A 21,104-nucleotide genomic window follows, 5' to 3' on the forward strand; every position below is an offset into this window, starting at 1 on the left:
ATATATTCCTTTGTTATAGATAATATTTTTGTGAATTTTCTTGTTTGATGATATAATGTTAATGATGATATTTTGATTTGTTAAATGATTGTTCACATGCTATTAATATTCTAGTTCGAAAAACCCTCCAAATTATATATATATATATATATATATAGAAATTTAATTAAAATTAGAAGTAGAAATTATTCTATTGGAAGCTGGACTGGATTTAAATATTCATGGAAGCATGGAAGATTAGAATTCAGTTGCAAACAACCAGTTTTAGTTCCTTCTTAATACCATAATAAACTTATATTTTTGCTCCTGGATTTCTACAGTACAACACATGTACTATATCATTGCCATATGCGTTTTATTATGTCGGATTTTTTAAAAAGTGTTATTGTTATATAGTCCATTTTTTTACCGTATGTATTGTTCTCGTGTTATTGACGTTCCTGAACTTAATAAGGCTGTATTTGGTAATCATTTTGTTCCAAAAACGATGTTTCATATCAAAATCAGAATTTTCTAATATGTGTCAAAATTACGTTTTGGAATGAAACTCAAAGGCATTGTTTTATCCGATTTGTTTAAAAAAAATCGAAAAACGAACCGTAAACATCAAACAGAATATTCCGTTTTCTTGTTACCACAAAATAAAAAAATGCCAGAAATATTTTTTTCAGAGGACTATCAAATGCAACCTAACTATTATTGGAACCAAACAATTTATTAAGGGTAATTTACAGCACCACCACTTGGAGAATGCCAGTATTATAGGAATACCCCTTATTTTTCACCAAATTAGACTCAGACCTCCTACCGTCAATCTCTGTTAAGTGATGCTATGAAATGACACTTTAGCCCTTATAATGCTAGGATTATTCAAGCCCTTTTGTCACTCAAACAACCATTTGGATCCATCCAGATCTGACCCGATAGAAGTTCCCATCGTCTCTTAGATCCCATCTCCCAACCTGAAACCAAGGAGGGAGAGAAGAAAGAGGAGGAAAAAAACTTAAACGAAAATCGAAATGAAAAGAGATTATTGCAATAGCGCATATGGTTCTCTGTCTTTGCCTCTCTTTATCTCTTCATTCTTTGGGTATTGGTAATTTCTTTGATGAACACAATTTTGTGGACTATCGACCACCGAACGCTCCAATTTGTCAAATTTCTCAACCTAATTTGATGAAAGAACCTATATACGATCTATTGATGGGGCTTCTTCCCATTTCTGTTCTGTCTTGTTTATTTTATTTTGTAAAAATGGAGTTGAATTTTGTTCATTCATTGGTTAATTCTGCTTATTAATGGCAATTTCTCTTCCTCATTTTCAGATTCTTTAAGACGGAATACTTTCTTCTTTTTTATGCGATCTTGAACCCTTAATCAATTCTCTTTCAGGATCATTAGTATGAGTTTGTTTCGATTATGAACATCTCACTTTCAAAAGCTTGAAGCTCTAAACAATTTCATCTGGTCTAATCATGACATTCTTGATTATCTCACTTTTCAAAAGCCTGAAGACCTAAACAATCTCATCTGGTCTGATCACGTTCATCTTGAGTGATATGCATTTTCTCTTTCATAGACACTTCCAAAGCCACTACGAGGCTACTGTCGATCAAAAAGCAAAATTTTCTCTGATTCATGTCCCCTAAAACCAAGCTTTTCATGAGGGGTGGAGGGTTTTAACGATTATTTTCTGATCCTGATTTTGCTGAATTGCAGTAAACGACCCTTTTGTGATGAAGGCATGGACAAAGACGTACCTGGAGAACAAGCATGTCAAGTTCCCTACTGTTGGCTCAGCTAGCTACACACCCATTCTCTTGGCTTGAGCTTGATCTTTCAGGGGAAGGGCTTGGAACCCGCTCTAAGAGGTATGCGCTCTTGGTTGATGATCTCTAGGTGAAGCCAATGTTGAAGCGGGTGAAGATTTCACTGTTTCCAGTGCAAAAGAAATGGATTGAAGTTTGCAGATGAAAACTTCAAATCCAGGATTCTTCATGTCAATTCCAGCAAAACAGAACATAGAGATCCATGTTCCCAGATTTTGCACGCATACATCTCAATCAATGCATGGGCCCAATATAAAACTCAAGACTCAACTAATTTTGCATTACATAAACTTTTATACTTCTATATCTTCCAAAATCAAGAGCTACAAGATGAGCATAACCAGAAATTTGTGTTTCAATTTGAATCTAGCTCCTTCTCCCCTGATCTCTTCTCCCTTCTTCGTTTCAGGTTGGGAGACAAGAGACGATGGAGCTACTCTAATCGGGTCAGATCGGGATGCTTTGGGAAAAAGGGGCTTTGAATAACCTAATATTATAAGCCGTTGGATTACTACAAGTAATGAGGGCAATTTCAGTACTTTACTATTTTTAAGGGTAAAATAGTATTTAGAAAAAAAATGAACTATTGATGTCAACATTCTTAGTATATTCTGTAACAGTGACTAATGGTAGAGAGGGGATGTTCGGGGTGTTCCTATAATACTGGCATTCTGCAGGGGGTGGTACTATAAATTACCCATTTATTTATTACCGAATCACGATTCTACGAAAATACGTTCCCTAAGATCACCGAATCAAGCACACCCCAAAAGAAAGGAGACTGTCAACGAAATCAAGGGCAACCTATTTTACAAGCTTTTAAGTCGTAAGATTTTCATTTGGCAACACACGTGGGTAATCTCAGCCGTTAAAGAGGGTATAGTTAGAGCCGTCTGATGTAGTGCTTGGGCTACTGAAATCCCTTTTTATTCTCTCTCTTTCACGGAGATAAAACTGTTTCGTGTTTTATCACTTCTCAGTTCTCATTGAGCAGCGAAAGCGCGAGGGAGAGGGCAGAGAGAGGAGAGGGCGCTTTAGCACTCGAAAATGGTTCAGAGGCTCACCTACCGGAAGCGGCATAGCTATGCCACCAAATCCAATCAGACGAGGGTCGTGAAAACCCCTGGTATCAATCTCTTCTCCCTCTTGCCTTCACTCTGTTTCGTCTCGTTACATTCCGTTCTAAAACCCTAGATTTAAACCCTAGTTTCAGTTATTCTTATTTCTTTATACCTCTTTTGATTCTATTGTTCACTGGATAATTGCCATTTTTCTATCTCACAATAGTATATTTACAATGCTAACTACATCATTTTGGTGATCTTTGTTTTGGCCGGGAACTCCGGATGGTTTGAGCTGTTAAGTATTTAATCGTGTAATAATGCATTTTGATCCGTTACTTCTGTTTTCATTCTTGCAACAGCCTGTGCGTGTTGTTCGTTTTTCGTTCCTTTCCTATTGCATTTGCAGATTTATGTACTATTGTTTCTTCTAATGAATCTTATCTCTGCTTTTCCTTTTCTTTTATGCTTGTTGTTGAAATTCAGGTGGGAGGCTTGTCTACCAGACCTCTAAGAAAAGGGCCAGCGGGCCCAAGTGTCCCGTCACTGGAAAGAGAATCCAAGGGGTACGCATTCTTTTTATAATCACATTTTTTCTATACGATCCATCCTGTCCTCCTTTGTTGTGTCAAAATTAATCGGTTTTTTCCTTCGTTCTACAAGCTAATTTTTGGTTTATTAAGATTCATTGTTTTATTTGATCAGCCATTATTTACCTAGATTGTAACTTTTTATTCTGGTTGTTTTTTCCTCTGTAAAAGACTTGAACTTTTGTTCAGATTGACCCTCTCGTTGTGAATGCTCACAAGAGTTTTATTTTATTTGCTCGAATGGTTATGGTGGTGTGTATTTAGTGTTTTTTTAATCATCACACGTATGGTTTTTAAAGAAAAAATATCTCTTGATGTTATATTATAGTATTACATATATATTTTTGCTACATTATTCATTTCCTTTGAAAATTTATTTTATCATTTTGATGAGATTGTGGGGTTTCTATCTATTATCTCAACAACAAACTCAGTGTTTTATACTTTCCATTACCAAGTTTCTTGCAGTTTTTTAATGTAGTTTTCTTCTATGTGACGTAGAAATTGTTGTGGTTCCATTTTCCTAGGCACGTTTGATCTACTAACAGTCGTAAAAACATCCGGTATACCACCCAAAGCACCTTACTAAGCAATTTGCATTTTTGAGGCATAGTAATCCATACTCTTTTTGGGCTTAGGTGAGGACCCTACCAGTTTCTCATTAATAAAAAAGAGGTTAGGGAAATAAAATAATGTTTAGTAAACTGAATGGAATGAGGTGCAGTTATGAGAAGGTAAAGTAGAATTTATAATATTGTGCGTGGCTGGAAATAAGCGGATAATGTACTTGGTTGACTTAATTTTTTGGCTATTTGCACTCACTTCGCTTCGAACACAAGTTGACCCCATTTTATATAACACTTGTATTAATGTTATATTTTGTAAACTTATAGAGCTCATTTGAAGAAAAATAAGCCAATTAGTAGTTTGTAATAAGGAACTGCTACTGTTTTCTATATAGGATTTTGCTACCTTAGGTACTTCATCCGAGCAGAAATGAGGCACACGAGAGCTATTGGTGGAAGTCCTATTTTCCCGTTTAAGACAGCTCAGGGAGAATGAAATGCTCTCTTCCTTTCTTGCTTGATTGTTATAAAGAGCCCAATTGGATCCCGCCAAAATGATTTATCTTATCGGTGACCGGAAAGTATGTTGACGTCATTTGAGTCTTTTCAGGCAGAAGCTGAAAAGAGATTTGAACAGAAGTATGAAAAAGCATCACATACATAAGCTACAAGAAAGTAGTAGGAGGTGGTATGGCTATGATCAACGGAGGCCTTTAGATGCTCTAGTACGGAGGATGATTTAGTTTAGATTGAAGGCTCTAAAAGAGATCCAGGGCAACCTAAAATGACTCTGGGAGAAGTGGTTAAGAAAGATATTCATACCTCAGGCCTTTGATGCATAACCAAATGACCAAATGTGCAAAACCCTATTTGGGTTTACTTATGGGCCCACCCAATCACAATAGGCAATAGTAATAAGACTATGGCAATCTTGTAGATATATTGAAGTTTACCAAGGGAATGACACAACCATAATCAACCAAATATGGAAGGGTCACTTGAGAAACTGAGGCAAGCACACAAGGGGAATTGGTATTTATTATGTAGGGTTAGACTTGCAAGTGAATCAAAAAGAAGGGTAGGGTAATAAAGGAGAGTGGAAGCATTTTGGAAAGTGGGGACAAAACCAAAAAAAGTGAAATTGTGAAAGGAGGGAAGGTTATTTTCTACAATGAGGAGAGAGGGTAAGACATACTAATTGTGACGATGGATGAAATAGAGTTGAGAGAAAAGAGGGGACTGTTGAAGGAAAACAAAATAATAAAGTAAAGCAATCACAAATTGTGGGGTTTGGGTTGTCTTCAACCTTCGTTACCTGCATACAGAAAGAGGCAGAAAACCAGAATCTTTGCAAGGGTGGTTCTTTCTCGACAGAGTTCCAATGGGGCTCAAATTTTGGACAAGCTCTATATACCCTAGCCCTATGAAACCCATGTGATAGCCCATCAAAAAAGCACCTGACCCATCAAATAAACCTGCTGAAATTGTAGTTGGTGGTGGATTTAGAAGCTGTTTATTTATAGACGTCAGATCACACTGTAGAGAGATTGGTTGGGGGCAGGGAAATTGGGGTTTGAATCACCTAGGGAAGGGTGATTTACTTACAAAGTAACAGTAGCAGAAAACAGGAGAAGGGAAGAAGAAGAAAACACGGATGAGAGATAGATCTCACTGAAGAAGGTGTTGGGTTTTTTTTTTTTTGGGGGGGGGTGTTTAGTTCTGCACACGCAGGCCTCCCAAGCACTAAAACAAAATCACTCAATTCATTCTTTCTAACCTTTCCCATGATGGAGATTACTAGAAATATTAATAAGAAAATAGAACTCCTAAGAATTAGTAATTCTTAGATTAGGAAACTAAATTCAACTCAAACAAGTAAATCCAATATCCTACTTGATCTACCCAATTAAAATAAAATATTGCATGTTAAGCCCAACCAAAATTGAAATAAATGAAAATCCTAAAATATCCTACTGGACCAAAGACCCAAATTTGACCCTGTTCATCTCCGTCTAGATTCTCAAACGGGTTTCGGCTGTTCCGTGGTATTGCTCCTGCATCAGCCTTGTATCGAATATGTCCTCGAGTAGAGCTGATTGGAGGGTAAGGATCGATGTTGCCGACCACATTTAGTTGGGATAAGGGTGGGTTGTTATTGGATGTAATTTACCTTCTTTGGTTAGAAGTATACCCCTTGGTAGATTATCTATTTGATTATTGTCCTATATTATATCATTTCTCCACTATTGTCCTGCATTATTTTCTCGAATGAATGAGTGAGATGTCCTGTTGGATTCATCTCACTTAAATTGAGAAAACTCTGATTCTAGTGTTTCCCAATATGGTTCAATTATTACATGATTCAAATTTCTCTAGTTTTATTTTCTTCCAAGGAGTATATTCGAAATTAAGGCGAGGAATGAAAAATATGAAATAAGGTTTTCTATTCGTAAAATTTGTGAAGAATGTCGACTGATAAGTAGTCGGGGACGAATTATAGTAAGTTTTTCCTACCGAAGACATTAACGAAGCCAAGGATAATCTTTAAAAAAAATAAAAATAAAATTAAAAAAAGGGGACCCTCTGAAGGACAAAGGACAATATGTACAAAAAGGATCTGTTTTCACATAAAAGATATATATCCATATATCTCATTCTATAATTGGTTGCCCTTTTTTGTTGTTGGTTTAAAAGCTTTTGGGAATGGTGTGAAGTTGTCCTGTATTGGTTTCTCTTTTTATTTCTTATTTTATGCAGGTCTTTTCTTTATCTTTATTTCTATGGTGCTTGAGATATGTTGATGGTAATTTTATTTGGTTTCTGTTTTCCATGAGGTTTTAGTATGTGATGAGAAATTGTGAGCTACCACGTTGCTCTGGGCATTGATTGGTCTTGATCCTGATGCAATGTTGTCTCTATAGATTCCTCACCTGAGACCTGCTGAATACAAGAGATCTAGATTACCCAGGAATCGGAGGACTGTAAACCGTCCATATGGTGCAGTGTTATCTGGGACTGCTGTCAGGGAGAGGTTAGTTATTTATTTTCCATGGAATCCTCTCTCTCCCAAATTTTTTTGGTGGTTCTATTTCACATATTGTTTGTTGTCTTTTGGTTGGTAGAATCATTCGGGCGTTCTTGGTGGAAGAGCAAAAGATTGTGAAGAAGGTATTGAAGATCCAAAAAGCCAAGGAAAAGCAATCCCTCAAAAGCTGAGATGTGAAAAAAGAAAAAAGATTGAAGAAATGATTTTCGGTCTTTTTATCTGTTCAATTTTGTCTTTGTTTTGAATTTGAAAGACCAATTTATTGGTTGAGGTGTTGTGATTGATTTCATGTTCAGATATTTGTTTTTTGGGGGATATGTATTGGTTATTCTTAAATGCCCTTTGTTTGAATATTATATTGTTAGATTACTGCCTTTTAATTTAGAGAAAGTATGATTGATATTTATATTGTCTTTACCTATATTAATTCAAGTAAGAGTACCAGATGGTTCAAGTTCTGGGACTTGTTACTAGATTAGATTTTTTTTAAACCCCTCCAGCCTATTATTGAGTTGGCTGTTATTAGCAAGTCATGTGGAACGCTAGCCTAGTTGTCATCTTGCATATTTTCTGGACGGGCCTAGGTCCAGTCCCAGTGGGTGTACAGGGCTTGCCTTCGTGGCACTAGTTGTAGGTAAGATTTATTGTTTACTAGATATGTTATAGTGCTGTCGTTACTTAACCTTGCTGGGATTATTGAGAAATTAAGCCTTTTTTTTTTTTTTCATGTGCTTGTTGCTGTGTTGCTAGTTTGGTTGATTTATTGGCGGTATTTAGTTAGGCCTAGAATCAAGAAGGTAGTATTTGGCATTTCACAAGTATTCTTTTTGTTTTGTTACTACAGCATATAGCGTTTAGTTTATTTGCAAACGACTTACTGTCGCTATCACAAGTTAGCTGAACAGCTTGAGAAGATGACATATGAGACTCCTAACATCTGTAGACGACTCACCCATGCTCCATGTCTTTCCTTTGTCCTGAACTCTTTATGTTGGAGTTTCTTCAGTTTGTGCAATCCTCTAGCAGGAAGCCGTAATTTCCATTCTAAGATCTTGTCCTTTTTCTGTTTTGTTATTTGATTTGTCTGAGGTAACAGGGGTTTTTGTCTTACGGATCTGCTAAAAGCTTGGCTGTCGGCATATATTTGTGTTGGCTGCTTTGGGCCTCGATGCCTCTCATACCTTTCCAGCTAGGATCAGGCGCGGCTCCTCGACCTAGTCGCTATAGTGCATTTCCTGTATGAAACCACCTGGTTAGAATTTATACTCCTGCATCACCATGCTGTATGGTGGAGGGTGGTCGTTTGGACTCCCTGTTCTATGACAATAGCTTTGATAAACAATAAACATGCTTACAAGATTTATACCTTGTTTCCTTGTTACTTGGTGGGGTTTTCCCAAATTTCTTGGCTTCCGTCCGGGTGTGCCTGTGTGTTGGATACAGGCAATCTAAGTGCTATTCGAGCTTGGCATCCGGTTCTGTCAATGGTTTCTTCGTTCTTAGTTGTATTGGGTCTGACACCATTTGGTCCACGTGGACTAGGTTTGCTTATTTCACTGCTCTATTGCACCCTAAGAAGTAAGTCCTATGTTTTACCAACAAAAAAAAGTCAAGTCTTATGGGAGTTTAACTGCCATTTCTTTTCTACCCAAAGAAAAGTAAAATTGCGCATGGTTGGTGGATTATATTAGGTCAAACTGTGGACATTACCCTTATTAGAATGACATTAATGCTAGCTAGATTGCCATAGGAGTTATTATTATAGCATTCCTGTAGAATTATCACCTTACAAGCTACAATGTCCTTTGTTCATTACTTAGCAAACATTAGGCAACCTCTAGGAGATTGATCTAGAAAGGAACTTATCTCGGAGGACTTGAAGGATTGCCACCATTTTATCAGGGGGAGTAACTCTTTTGCAACAGATGGGTCATTAAGAGTAGTCGCCCATGAGTAGATCATTGGGTTCTTCTCAGGGTCAATAATCTTGGCACCGGTCACTTCCTCAAGAGCCTTTTGTAGTTGCAGAACACTGAAGGGACAATGATGTACAGAAGCCCCAGCTCATTTTCCTTGAAGGAAGGGTTGTTAATTCCATCTGTAAAGAAGTTGCTTTTGATCCTTCTTCTGCTATACTTATATGCTTATGTAGCTCCTTCACAGCACTTTCTCGTTGGGTGCCTTCTCATTTGAGAACTGAACTTATACTTTGCAAGACCTGCACGATGGGAGTAACGGTATCAGCCGTGTCCAAAATGATTCTGGGAATATAGGATAGCTATTTGTGAGCATGTTCCAAACGCTGCCGTCGGAATCTCGCAGGTGACTTACCTGATGGTGGAGGAAGTTGGTCTTGAACCTGACCATCGCTGTGTCGTATGGGTCATTGGGTAGTAGGCGGGGTGCGTCCTTCCATGTTTCATCAATGTATTCAAGAATTACCAGCGATTCAGCAATGGCTCTTCCATTGTGAACGAGCACGGGGACCTTCTAATGTACAGGGTTGTACTGGAGGAGAAGCTGGCTTTAGTTACTCAAATCTTCTTCCACACTCATAAGGTATGCCCTTAATTTTGAGGGCCAGTTCCACCCTCTTTGGAAAAAGACTAGCCCACATACCATGTACCCTTACTGCCTTCTCTCTCTCTCTCTCTCTCTCTCTAACACACCTAAAGTTATAGATATCTTATAGATGTGCTTCTTGAAGCATCATATAGCGTACCAAGAGGCGGATTCTGATTTGGATTTGATTGAGTTGTGTTAGTCAATAATTTCACATTATAGAAGAGGAAGAGCTGAGAAGATTAGCGTGTTGGGTAAGAAAATGGTTTTTAAAACGAGATAGAGAACTGAGAAATTTAGCATGTTGGCTAAGAAATATATTTTTGAATTTAGTCAAAACAAAGGATTCCTTAACGATGAAGATTCTTGAATTTTTTCTATTTGATCATTGAAGGGATAAGCAAAACATAGTTGGGAAAAGAAACCAGGTTTGTTGACTTAACTTGTTCTTTTCAATACCTGGTTAGTTGGGTGAGTTAAACCTGGTCATGGTTAGTCATTTTTTTAATATCTTCTTCTTTACCTTCTGAGTAGAGACTCAGGCTATGGTTACTTCATAGCTGAGAAGAAAAAAAAAAAAGGCTAATATTCAATACAGCCAACAAAGATTGTAGATTTAGTTGTATGTCTAACCTAGGCATAAATAGATGTGTCCCAATAAAAATAAACTTGACTTTGTGAGTTTCACATGATATGGAAAACAAAAACACTGAATCAATAAAACTTGGACTAATCTGGATCTGGACTAGTCATTTCTCAAACTTGAACAAATCTTCATGACTCTCAGGTTTCTTATTTTTTAACTCTGTGATTCGCCACTAACATCACACTAACATAACACTAACACTGTTGAAATAATAAGGTAATATGCTCAATAGTTTGGGTCTCATCTCAGGTTTCATTGTTTAAGTTTTAAGTTTAATAGGTTTCACCGATTTTCTGGACTAAGGTTTAGGAGTTGTAGTTTCAGGTTTAAGGTTCTGAAAAATTACATTCTAATGTCCAATATAAATGACAGCCCTTGTAATACAAGTGTCAATTGAAATTCAAGTAAGAAATGATATAAGGAAACGGGTCCAGATTTTCGAAAGTAATGAAACTTTCCCCATCTGTTATTCTTGTTTTTCACAGAGTATTTGGTGTTAGTAGATTCAAGAAAGCCAGGAAATAGAAGACGAACAAAAACCAGCCGCGGTTGAAGCTATAGTCTGGGAGGCAGAAGCCAGATGCGTGGGAGTGTCTTATGCGATCATACAGATACTGCTACAAGAAATATATGATTGTGGGAGACAGCTTTCTCAAATAATCTCGACACTTAAATGTTCTTAGATGAGTTACATTTGCTCTTCCCTTCGAACGGTTGCAAGATGACTGAATGTCATTTGGAGAAGATAGGATTATATTTCACAATCGGTAGCAGATCCGACTCTGGCCTCCCTCAAGTTCACTTACCAGATGAAGGTAAAGATTGTTGAACTATTTTCTTTAAATTTTTTCTTTTCTGAGTCATGAAATATAATCCTGTCTTCACCAAATGACATTTGGCGGTTGCCAGACGTGATGGTTACAACCACGTCCGAAGGGAAGAGCAAATGTAACTCATCTAAGAACATACTGGTCTGGAGATGAATCTTTATTTGAGAAAGCTGTCTTTCACAGTTATATATTTCTTGTAGCACACTCCGTGATTGCATAAGACCCTCCAACAAGGTCTTTGCATCTGGCTTCTGACCATAGCTTCAACCGCGGTTGGTTTTAGATCGTCTTCTATTTTCTGTAAGGCTTTCTTGAATCTACCAATGCCAAATAAATTGTATGCTTGCTGAAATAAAATGAATTCCTTGCCACTCAAAAAGTTGACCCTTACAATTTTTGTATGGTGTATTTTGAATCGAATCGAAACGAACGAGTGACATTCTGAATTGCGCTTCACTTCTTTTGTAGAAGAATGAAAACCCTTTTAATAACATATGTTTTATATGAAAAATTAGTTGAAAATGACAAATGGATGAGTGAATTATATATTTAGTCGAATTGCTTGATTCATGCATATTGTACTCTAGAAAATGACATGCAGATTGGATCATCATAGTCGTTTCTTTTTTTAACTCATAATGGAAATTCCCCCCCCAATCCTCCTTCTATCTAGAATAAAATCTCTCCTTGAGAATGGCCTACTCCCATTCGTAAACCAGCACCACCCAACCCTATGGCCAAAACCCCTCACCATCGAAGTAAGACTCCCCATCACCAATAGCATCATCACAATCCACATGTATCATCTCCTAGATAACTAGGGCTTCCTCACCCTCAATTGAGTGTTTAGTGTTGTGTTAATTCGTATATTGTTTCTTACTGATCTTCCTCTACGGATATGGAATATTGAACAATTCTAAGAAATTGGAGGAAACCAACAAACAAGTAAGTACATTTATTAAATACAATTTATGATATAATTTTCAATAAAAAAAATTCTTTGAAATAGTCTTCATTTATGGAAGTATCTTTGGTCCTACATAATGGAACTGGCCACTTCTAATTTTCACTCATAGAAGTATCTTTGGTCTCTAAGTGATCCATTTTTTTCTTATTTTTTTAATCCTATTGATGGCTGGCAAGAAAGCGTTCTCTGAATAAAAATCAATTGGATTGCTCTTTCAGACATGTACATTATATGTATTCGATTATTCTCTCTCTTAGACAAGTATGTGTGTCCTTGGCATCAGAAAAAAGAAGTAAAAAAGGTGTATGTGTTTCTGAGAAGATAAGACAACCAAAATTGCCTGCTAGCATCAGGGTATCATCTCATACCATTTGCGTTCTTAACGTTGACAAGAGAGAAAATATGTTATCAATTATGATTTACGATGTCAACATCAGTTCTTGATGCTAATAATACGGTTCTTGACCATGATAAGGGGAAAAATTTGATTCCCCCATGATCTATGAGGCCAATTTCAGGATGGCACACCCAGTTAGAGGTTACATCAAGAACAAGTTAGAACGAGACTGTGGGGTGATTTTCATGGATCATATACCAATGTCTATTCACTCAAGTTCAGGAAAGAAAGGTTTCTTCACGTATATGTACACAACCACTGCTGTTCAAGATGAAGTAATCTTGTTCTTCTACAGTGACACGGCGAATGTCAATGAAGTTGAAGTAATCTGCATGAGGCGGCCTCCACTTCTGGTTATTCTTAATTTTCTTTTAGTTTCAGTTTTAGTTTTTGTAGATGATCATATCATTCTACAATTCACTGGTTGCTGCATGTGGTTTCTTTACTATTAATGCATTGATCTATTGTTGTGAACCAGGACCGATGAGCAAAAATGGTGTGGTTTTGATTTCTGTTGTTCCCATTTTAAATCCAATTAAAATTGAACTGATTAACACCCTTATTTCTAAATCTACTTAAATCCATATTAAAGGCAAATTTTAAGTAGAATCGACGGTTGACCACAATTGATTTCAATTTTGTTCCACCGAATTGATCAAAATTAATCGGGCATCAGTTAAATTCAGTCAAGAATTGACCAGAATTAATCTCGATCCTAGAAATGATATATGGATCGGCCGATTTAGATGGACACAAATTGTGATTGGGCTCGGCCAATCCAAGATCTGATTCAAAATTTCAATGCTCATCAAGCCCTTGATCATTGTCATGGCAATTGGATCCATTAAAGCTCACCAAGTCTATTACAGGGTTGGTTAATGGCCACCCACCATTTAGACACCATGAAAAGACCTACTCCGACCTACTCCAGTTACATCCCCAACCTATCCCAATTCTTGTTGTTCCAAAGTGGGCAATTCAGTTTGGGATTTTCACAATTTAAATCGAATCAGAATCAAAATCAAAACCGAATCAATTTACATCCTTACTTTGTTAGTCTACCTACCAAGAACCCAAATCTGGTTATTTCAAAAGTAATGGGCCAGTATGGTTCGAGTAAATAGAATTCGCAATGTGATTGTTTTTATGTTATTAATAATAATAAATAAATAAATCCACACTAACATAGAAGTCTCGCTTTCAGAAAAAAAAAAAAAACCACCCTCACCAGGGGATGTGTGTGTGAATTTCAATTGATTGTATAATCAGGGGCTGGTTTAGGAAGGATCATTCATATTGTACATTAGAATGTCATTTTTCATGACCTCAAACCTGAAACTACAAATTTTAGATTAGGAAAATTCCAGTACTCCCTCACCCCACCCAAAAAAATAAAAAAATATGAAATTAATCCAACTCAGCACAACACAATCCAACCCAACCCAACCCCATGGCAAACCCCCAACTATTATTTCATCATGTACAACAACTAATGGTCCAGGCTCCCCAGTTCTTAAAAACATTTAGAGAACCTCTTAGAATTTAAGATATTCTCCCTTGTATTCCTTAAGGCTCCATTGTTTTATGAATAAAAGAGGTGGAAACTTATGATGGTGGGTTCCACATGTTATGAGTTAGGTTAACAAGGGAAGGGAAGGAAAATAAATAATGAAAATTTTAATTTTTAATGGGATCCACCTTAATAGGAAAGAGAAAAAATGAAAATGAGGTGGAATTCTAGAGGGAAAATAGAAAATAGGAGGAAGAGAGAGAGAGATAGATACAAAACCAATTTTCCATGAAGTCTTCGAAAGTAAATGGAAAGGAAAAAGTTAACTATCACATGACAATAATTGTTGCATTAAATGATCTTATTTAATAAATTTCTCACTTCATTTATATAATTGCTCATATTTTGGGATAGTTTATATAAAACAAATACAAATAGTTTTTTTAATCATTAGGGCCTAAGAAGCAAAGAACCTTTGAACTCCACGCCAAAAAAAGAAAAAGGGTTATAGGAACCCACCAAATGGTGTCATCAAATCAACTAGGCATGATAAAATCCTACAGTTTGACATGATACACGTTTTACCAGAGTGTGAGAGGGTAAAACGCCCAATGCCCTGGACCTGGGACCATAGTCCTAGGGGAAGAGTGTGTTTACTTCTGAAATTTTGGGCCTGTTTTCTTATATCCTTTCCTACTTAGAATTTCAATTGATTGAATTACCAGGGGCTGGTTTAGGAAAGGGTCATTCATGTTAGATGTTAGAATGTCATTTTTCAGGGCATTAAACCTGAAACTACAAATCTTAAACATTAAAGACTAGGAAATCTATGATGTTTAAATTATGAAATCTATTAAACTCAAACCATGAAATCTATGAAACTTAAAGCTTAATGATATAGTGTGTTGTCATTGTGCTTAATTCCAAGGATTAAATGTATTTTCGTGTCTTAGTTAGACATGTCTTTAATTTAGGCTTGCTTTGTCTATCCATCCATGGCCGTCATTGTGGTTGGATGGATGTCAGGTAACAATGAAAAGTTTTTCAGACCTTCAATATATAGGAAGGAAAATAATGATAATCTTAGGTTTGTGTGTGAATCATTCATCATTAATGATGGAAAACTTTTTGCTTTATTGAGAGCTTCAAACTCACCTCTTCAATTCCTCCCCTCAAAGAAAATGTAACAAATCCAATCCCATGACAAACCTCACCAATTTTTAAAAGCATTAGAAAACCTCCTAAGATATAAGATACGTTTCCCTTGTAATTCTTAACAAGCGAAGAGACTTAGAACTCTGCACCCAAAAAAAAAAACTCTTAAAACTCTTCCTACTAAGTGTCACTGATCAATTTGTTGAGCTCTCGTACAACAATAATTATCTATTTTTATGCATATCCACTTATACTATGACAGAATTTAATTTCAAGACTTCTTTTATTGAGCATCAATTTTTTAAGTCAAACCAGTCACCACTAAACAAAACTAATGTCCATACCAATTGGTGTCATCAAAGAACAACCCATGATAAAATCGTACAAATTGACATAACACATCTTTTATCGCAAAAGACACAACACATGTCCACAAGAAATGTAGGAGTGGGAAGATTTGATAATGGGCCCCAGTCATTTTACCAGATTATAGGATGGGCAAAACGCCCAATACCCTGGACTTGGGAGTTGGGACCATAGTGAGTTAAAACAAAATTTTTGGGTCTGTTTTAAACTTGGTTAAGATATGTATTATGTTTTGTTAATATTTAATTAATAAGACATGGGTTGGTCTATGTGCGTATATGAGTATATCAACATTTTTTAATTTTTTTTTAAGCATTTAAAACTCAACTGTTGGTTTTTTTTTATCTGTTTTTAAAAAAGATTTAGAATCTTTTCACTGTGCATCCAATAGTTGGGAGGACCTGGGAATGCACGGCCGTATGTTGGACTATGTGTATGGGTCTTTCCAACCATTGGATACACGTTGAACTTCCAGTGGCGTTGGAGGATCCGGTTCCTCTAAAAATGTTTGATTGTATATTTTATTATTCTATTCAAATTTTAAGTCATTTTAAACACATGGAACAGTTTTTTTTTTTATCATTATTTAACAAACATTGGGGCCGAGTACCTCGGACCTGCGAGAAATATGGGCTGGTCCTTAACGTGATTGTGAAGGTATGGATCCAAGGGTCTCCACCTACAATTTTAACCATTTATGAGTTGCACAGCATCAATTCTCTTGAAATCCAAGGATTGAAGAAGTTTGCATAAATATTTACACCATCACAAGCAATTCAAAGCCATGTTGGAATGAGCAAGCCGAATGGTGTAGCATCTTGCCATTTTTTTCGAACAACACCTCATTCGTTGGCTCCTCTATGCCGCTTGCCCAGAGAATTCTCTACCTCCATAAAAATTGTCCATTGAATCCAATTTTAAGTTGCTGGAAACTTTAAATATTGGACCCAACCTCCTAATAGGGTTGATGTTGTGTTATCATTATATTCTGGACAGCTTATAACTAATGATCATAGTGGAAGGAATTTTATGAGTAATAGACATAAAAACTTGAGGCTTTAACTTGTCGACTAAACAATCTACTTTCCATTTGAAGAGTTTGGCTAATTTATTGCGTAAGTTCATGCCAACTTAACTTGACAAAACCCAACTGCAGTTCTTCCTCTTCCTCCTATTATTTATACCCAGACTTGCTGTTTTACTCTTCACACTTTCATTTCCCTTTCCCTGCTCTCTCCGGGGGAAGCGATGGCCTTCACTGTCGTCTGGTTTACTGGGTGTTGTTCTCTTCTTCTTGGCCATGGAGTCCATGTTGAAGCCTCTCACGGGGGTTTCTCACACCTTCAATCTCATCAGAACACTACAGCAACTCGTCAGCCTTACAGAACTAGCTACCACTTCCAACCAGCTAAAAACTGGATCAACGCCTCCTCCCTCCCCCCCTTCTGCAACCTTCCTGTTCTTTCCAACTCCTAACAATCTGATTGTAACTTATTTTCGGTTTATGTTGTGGACATGTCTGTGATTGTGTAATGGACTGCTGGATATGATTGCACAAACAGATCCTAATGGTTAGTCAAGTCTTTCTGGATCAAACTTTCGAGAAGTTAATATGCACAATGGAATTGAATAACAAATCATGGTTTCATACACATTTATTGCAGGACCCATGATTTATAAGGGAATCTATCATCTCTTCTACCAGTACAATCCATATGGTGCAGTCTGGGGTAATATTGTCTGGGCACACGCCACTTCCACTGATCTTGTCAACTGGGTTCACCATGAAACTTGAATCAAACCATCCATAGAATCTGACATCAATGACTGTTGGTCTGGTTTAGCTACAATCCTCTGGGGGACAACCAGCCATTCTCTATACTGGCATAGACCCACAAAACCGCCAAGTCCAAAATTTAGCATTGCCCAAGAACCTCTCTGACCAGTTCCTGAGAGAATGGATTACCACCTCAAAATCCTGTCATGACTCCCATTCATGGGATCAATGCAAGCTCATTCAGGGATCCCACCACTGCTTGGAAAGGTCCCGATGGGCGATGGAGGGTGATCATAGGGAGCCAGATTGATCGACAAGGGAATGCAATTCTCTATAAGAGTAAGGATTTCATTCATTGGGTCAGAGTGCACCACCCACTCCATTCATCCAAGAACACAGGAATGTGGGAATGCCCTGATTTCTTCCCCGTCTCTATGAACAGCACAGTTGGTCTTGACACTTCTGCGAATGGTCCAAGTGTAAAGCATGTGCTTAAGGTGAGCTTGTTTGATACCCAACATGACTGCTACACAATTGGTACTTATGATCTGAAAAAGGATAAGTATGTTCCGGACAATGGCTCCATCGACAATGGCTCATGCCTGAGATATGATTATGGAAAATTCTATGCTTCAAAGACATTCTTCGACAGCTCTAAGAACCGAAGGATACTATTGGGTTGGATTAAGGCATCCGATAGCGGCCAAAATGATATCAAGAAAGGATGGTCAGGAGTTCATGTAAGGCAGAATTGAGCCTGAAGTCTCTGTTTCTGTGTCTGTGTGGAGTAGAATTAAGAACTTAATTTTTAGTGATTCTGTTTGCAGTAAATTCCAAGAACTATTTGCCTCGAAAAAACTGGGAAGCAACTGGTTCAATGGCCAATCGAAGAAATCGAGATGTTATGGGAAAGCCAGTTGATTGGCACTGTACAGAGATGAGGGCAGGATCAGTATTTGAAGTTTCGGACATCACTGCCGCACAGGTAAATTATATAAATCCGTTTTCTTCCATTGACTTATTAATTTTGATTAATTTCAGGACCCAATTGATGATTCAATCCTCGGAGGCAATTATCATGTCTAGCTCACTGTTAGCAAAAACACGTTTAAAGCTCTGTTTTAAACACATCTCATTTTTTACCGTTTAAAACATGTTTTCCCACATGTTTCCCAAAGATACTTGAAAAAAGTGCAAACAGCAAGCATTCCCGTTCTAAACATGTTTAAATCACATTTAAACACATTTCCATTTTTTGCATTTTATAAGACTTAACTTGTTGAACATAATGTCTACTTAATTGATCCGAACTCTGATCGACCTGATTCTTTCGCCGACTTGATGCCAACTCAATGGCCTATATTTCTCATGATACCACCTTTAACTCAATATCAATGTATAGACCCCGAAATTGAGATACAAACTGATGCATTTGCTGAAAAATGTTTCTAAAGTGATGACTCCTAACTCAAAGTGAACATACGATACTCCAAGAGTGTGTTGACTATGTTGACAACAATGAACAATATCATAGCCAAGCCACATTGCTCAATAAAACTTGGACATGTGTGGTGTATGAATTTCGATTTGGTATTGGATAATATTTAATCATATATCATAAAACTTATAATGAACATGATATATATATGCATTAATGTTGGATATTGTAATTGTTTTGAACATTAGATGCAAATATTTATGTAACAATTTCTTAATTTATACGAGTATACTAACATTTTTTTGAAATCTACAAGTTAAAAGCCCGTACCATCCGTTTTCCATTTTTTACCATTCTCTATTTTTTTGACCCTTTTTTTTATCGTCTCATTCATATAAATTTACTGTTTAAAACCCGTACCATCTGTTTCTATTTTTTTGTCGTTCCCCTTTTTGCTTACTATGGTCTAGCTTTGATCGACCTGTTAGGATTTGAATAGAGACCATCCTTAAAAACTAGCCACAAATCCTTGTAAAGATTCTCATACTTACACACTAAATCAAAAAGCAATACTGAGAACAATCCGGTGGATGTCGGTGCATCATGTAGGACCTATATCTTTAATGAGGAGAGAGAGAGAGAGAGAGAGAGAGAGAGAGAGAGAGAGAGAGAGATAATCAGTCTATGTAATTTAGTTCTCTTTCCACGTTATTGATTTTTATTTCGCTTGCTTTTTGGCTATTAGAAGGTCGATGTAGAGGTCTTATTTGACTTGCCAACATTGGAGAAAGCTGAAAACATGGACCCAAGCTGGGTTGATCCACAACTGCTTTGTAGTGAAAAGGGGGCTTCTGTTAAAGGAAGCTTAGGACCATTTGGGTTGCTATCTTTGGCTTCCATAGGTTTGAAAGAAGAAACAGCCATATTTTTCAGGGTGTTCAAAGAGCAGGAAAGATGTAGTGCTTATGTGCAGTGACCAAAGCAGGTTTGTTTCAAGGATTTTCTATTTTAATTAGAGTTCTTTTTCTTGGGCCATCACTTGTAAAATCTTACCTAATTTGATGTAACAGATCTTCTTTGAGGAAAGACCTAGACAAAACCACCTATGGAGCTTTTCTAGATGTGGATCCTCTTCATGAAGGACTGTCTCTGACTCTCTGAGGAGCTTGGTAAGGTTATTAAGCGTAAATGACTTATCTTTTCATTCTCTTGGGTGAAGAGTCAAGTTCATCACTAATCACCAAAAAAAAACCATTTTTCTTTTTCAGGTTTTAAATTTTCATTTTCTTTTCCCTTTAATTTCTCTTGCTACCATGGTTTGAGGAATTGAATCGGATAGGTCAGGATTGGCCGGATCAGATTGGAATCGGCCTTGACCAATCCCAATTTTTGACCGATATTGTATCGGTGGATTGGATACAGACGAGGGGTACAATAGTCCAAAAATGGTTTTTAAATTGAAAACGGGGGTATTTCTATCCAATCCTGACCAATTCCTTGAGGATATCATTCCCAATACCGAGTTCTCAAACAATGTTTGCTACCAAATAGAGCAATAGAGGAGAACCTATTCCTACATCTACATAGTGATGCCACAACAAAAATAGAACATATTGGTTTTCTAGGAACTTAAAAGTATTTGTTAGCCTTGCATTTTGATAATCATTCTTGGATCTTCATATTTTACAGGTAGATCACTCAATCGTTGAGAGTTTTGGTGGCAACGAAAAAGCTTGTATCTTAGCTAGGGTTTATCCCAAACTAGCACTAAACAGCAATGCACACTTGTATGTATTTAATAATGTAACCGAAAATGTAAAACTCTCAAAATTGAGTGCTCGGACTATGAAGAAAGCTCAAATCGTCTATTAAAATGGAGGAGTCAAGAAGAAAATAAAAGCAAAGATGGACGTGATTTGATATAAAACCACGGTGAAGATGCATCGTATTGAAATATTGGTTCCAATCATCCGGTGGAAGATTAACTCATTCAACAACTTACTTATAAGCTACTTTTGGAAGCTATTAGTTAGTTATTAAAAAATTATGAGGCAGTATCAACATTTTCTAATAATTAGGGTTTTCGTTATCTTAAGCCTGTTCTACTTGTCAGGTTTGGGATATTTTAAATCCCTATACTTGGTGGGGTCATTAGCTGAAGTCGAGCCCAGACCACATTTTACCTTGTAATGATTTTCACATTTTACCTTTGTTAAAAAAAAGAAAAAAAAGTCCTCTCTCTCTCTCTCTCTCTCTCTCTCTCTCAGCAGAATATGAATCAGCGGTTCTGAAGTGGGAGGAATTTCGATTTGAAACCATGATTGGGACTAGCCCAGCCCAGTTCAGCCCCATGGAAGAGCCCAA

General features: G+C 36.9%; 1 protein-coding gene and 1 pseudogene across 1 annotated transcript; both read left to right on the forward strand.

The window, feature by feature from the left end:
• Positions 1-2,763: 2,763 nt before the first annotated feature.
• LOC122083502 (60S ribosomal protein L34-like) lies at positions 2,764-7,498 on the forward strand. The gene is made up of 4 exons (XM_042651339.1): positions 2,764-2,955; positions 3,377-3,456; positions 6,968-7,077; positions 7,169-7,498. Exons 1-4 carry the CDS (start codon positions 2,877-2,879, stop codon positions 7,260-7,262), a joined length of 363 nt encoding a protein of 120 aa, XP_042507273.1. The 5' UTR covers positions 2,764-2,876; the 3' UTR covers positions 7,263-7,498.
• Positions 7,499-16,765: 9,267 nt separating this feature from the next.
• Positions 16,766-20,612, forward strand: LOC122085170 (annotated as a pseudogene).
• Positions 20,613-21,104: the final 492 nt, after the last annotated feature.

The sequence above is a fragment of the Macadamia integrifolia genome, chromosome 7 (genome assembly GCF_013358625.1).
Source record: "Macadamia integrifolia cultivar HAES 741 chromosome 7, SCU_Mint_v3, whole genome shotgun sequence".
In the NCBI taxonomy this organism is placed as follows: Eukaryota; Viridiplantae; Streptophyta; class Magnoliopsida; order Proteales; family Proteaceae; genus Macadamia; species Macadamia integrifolia.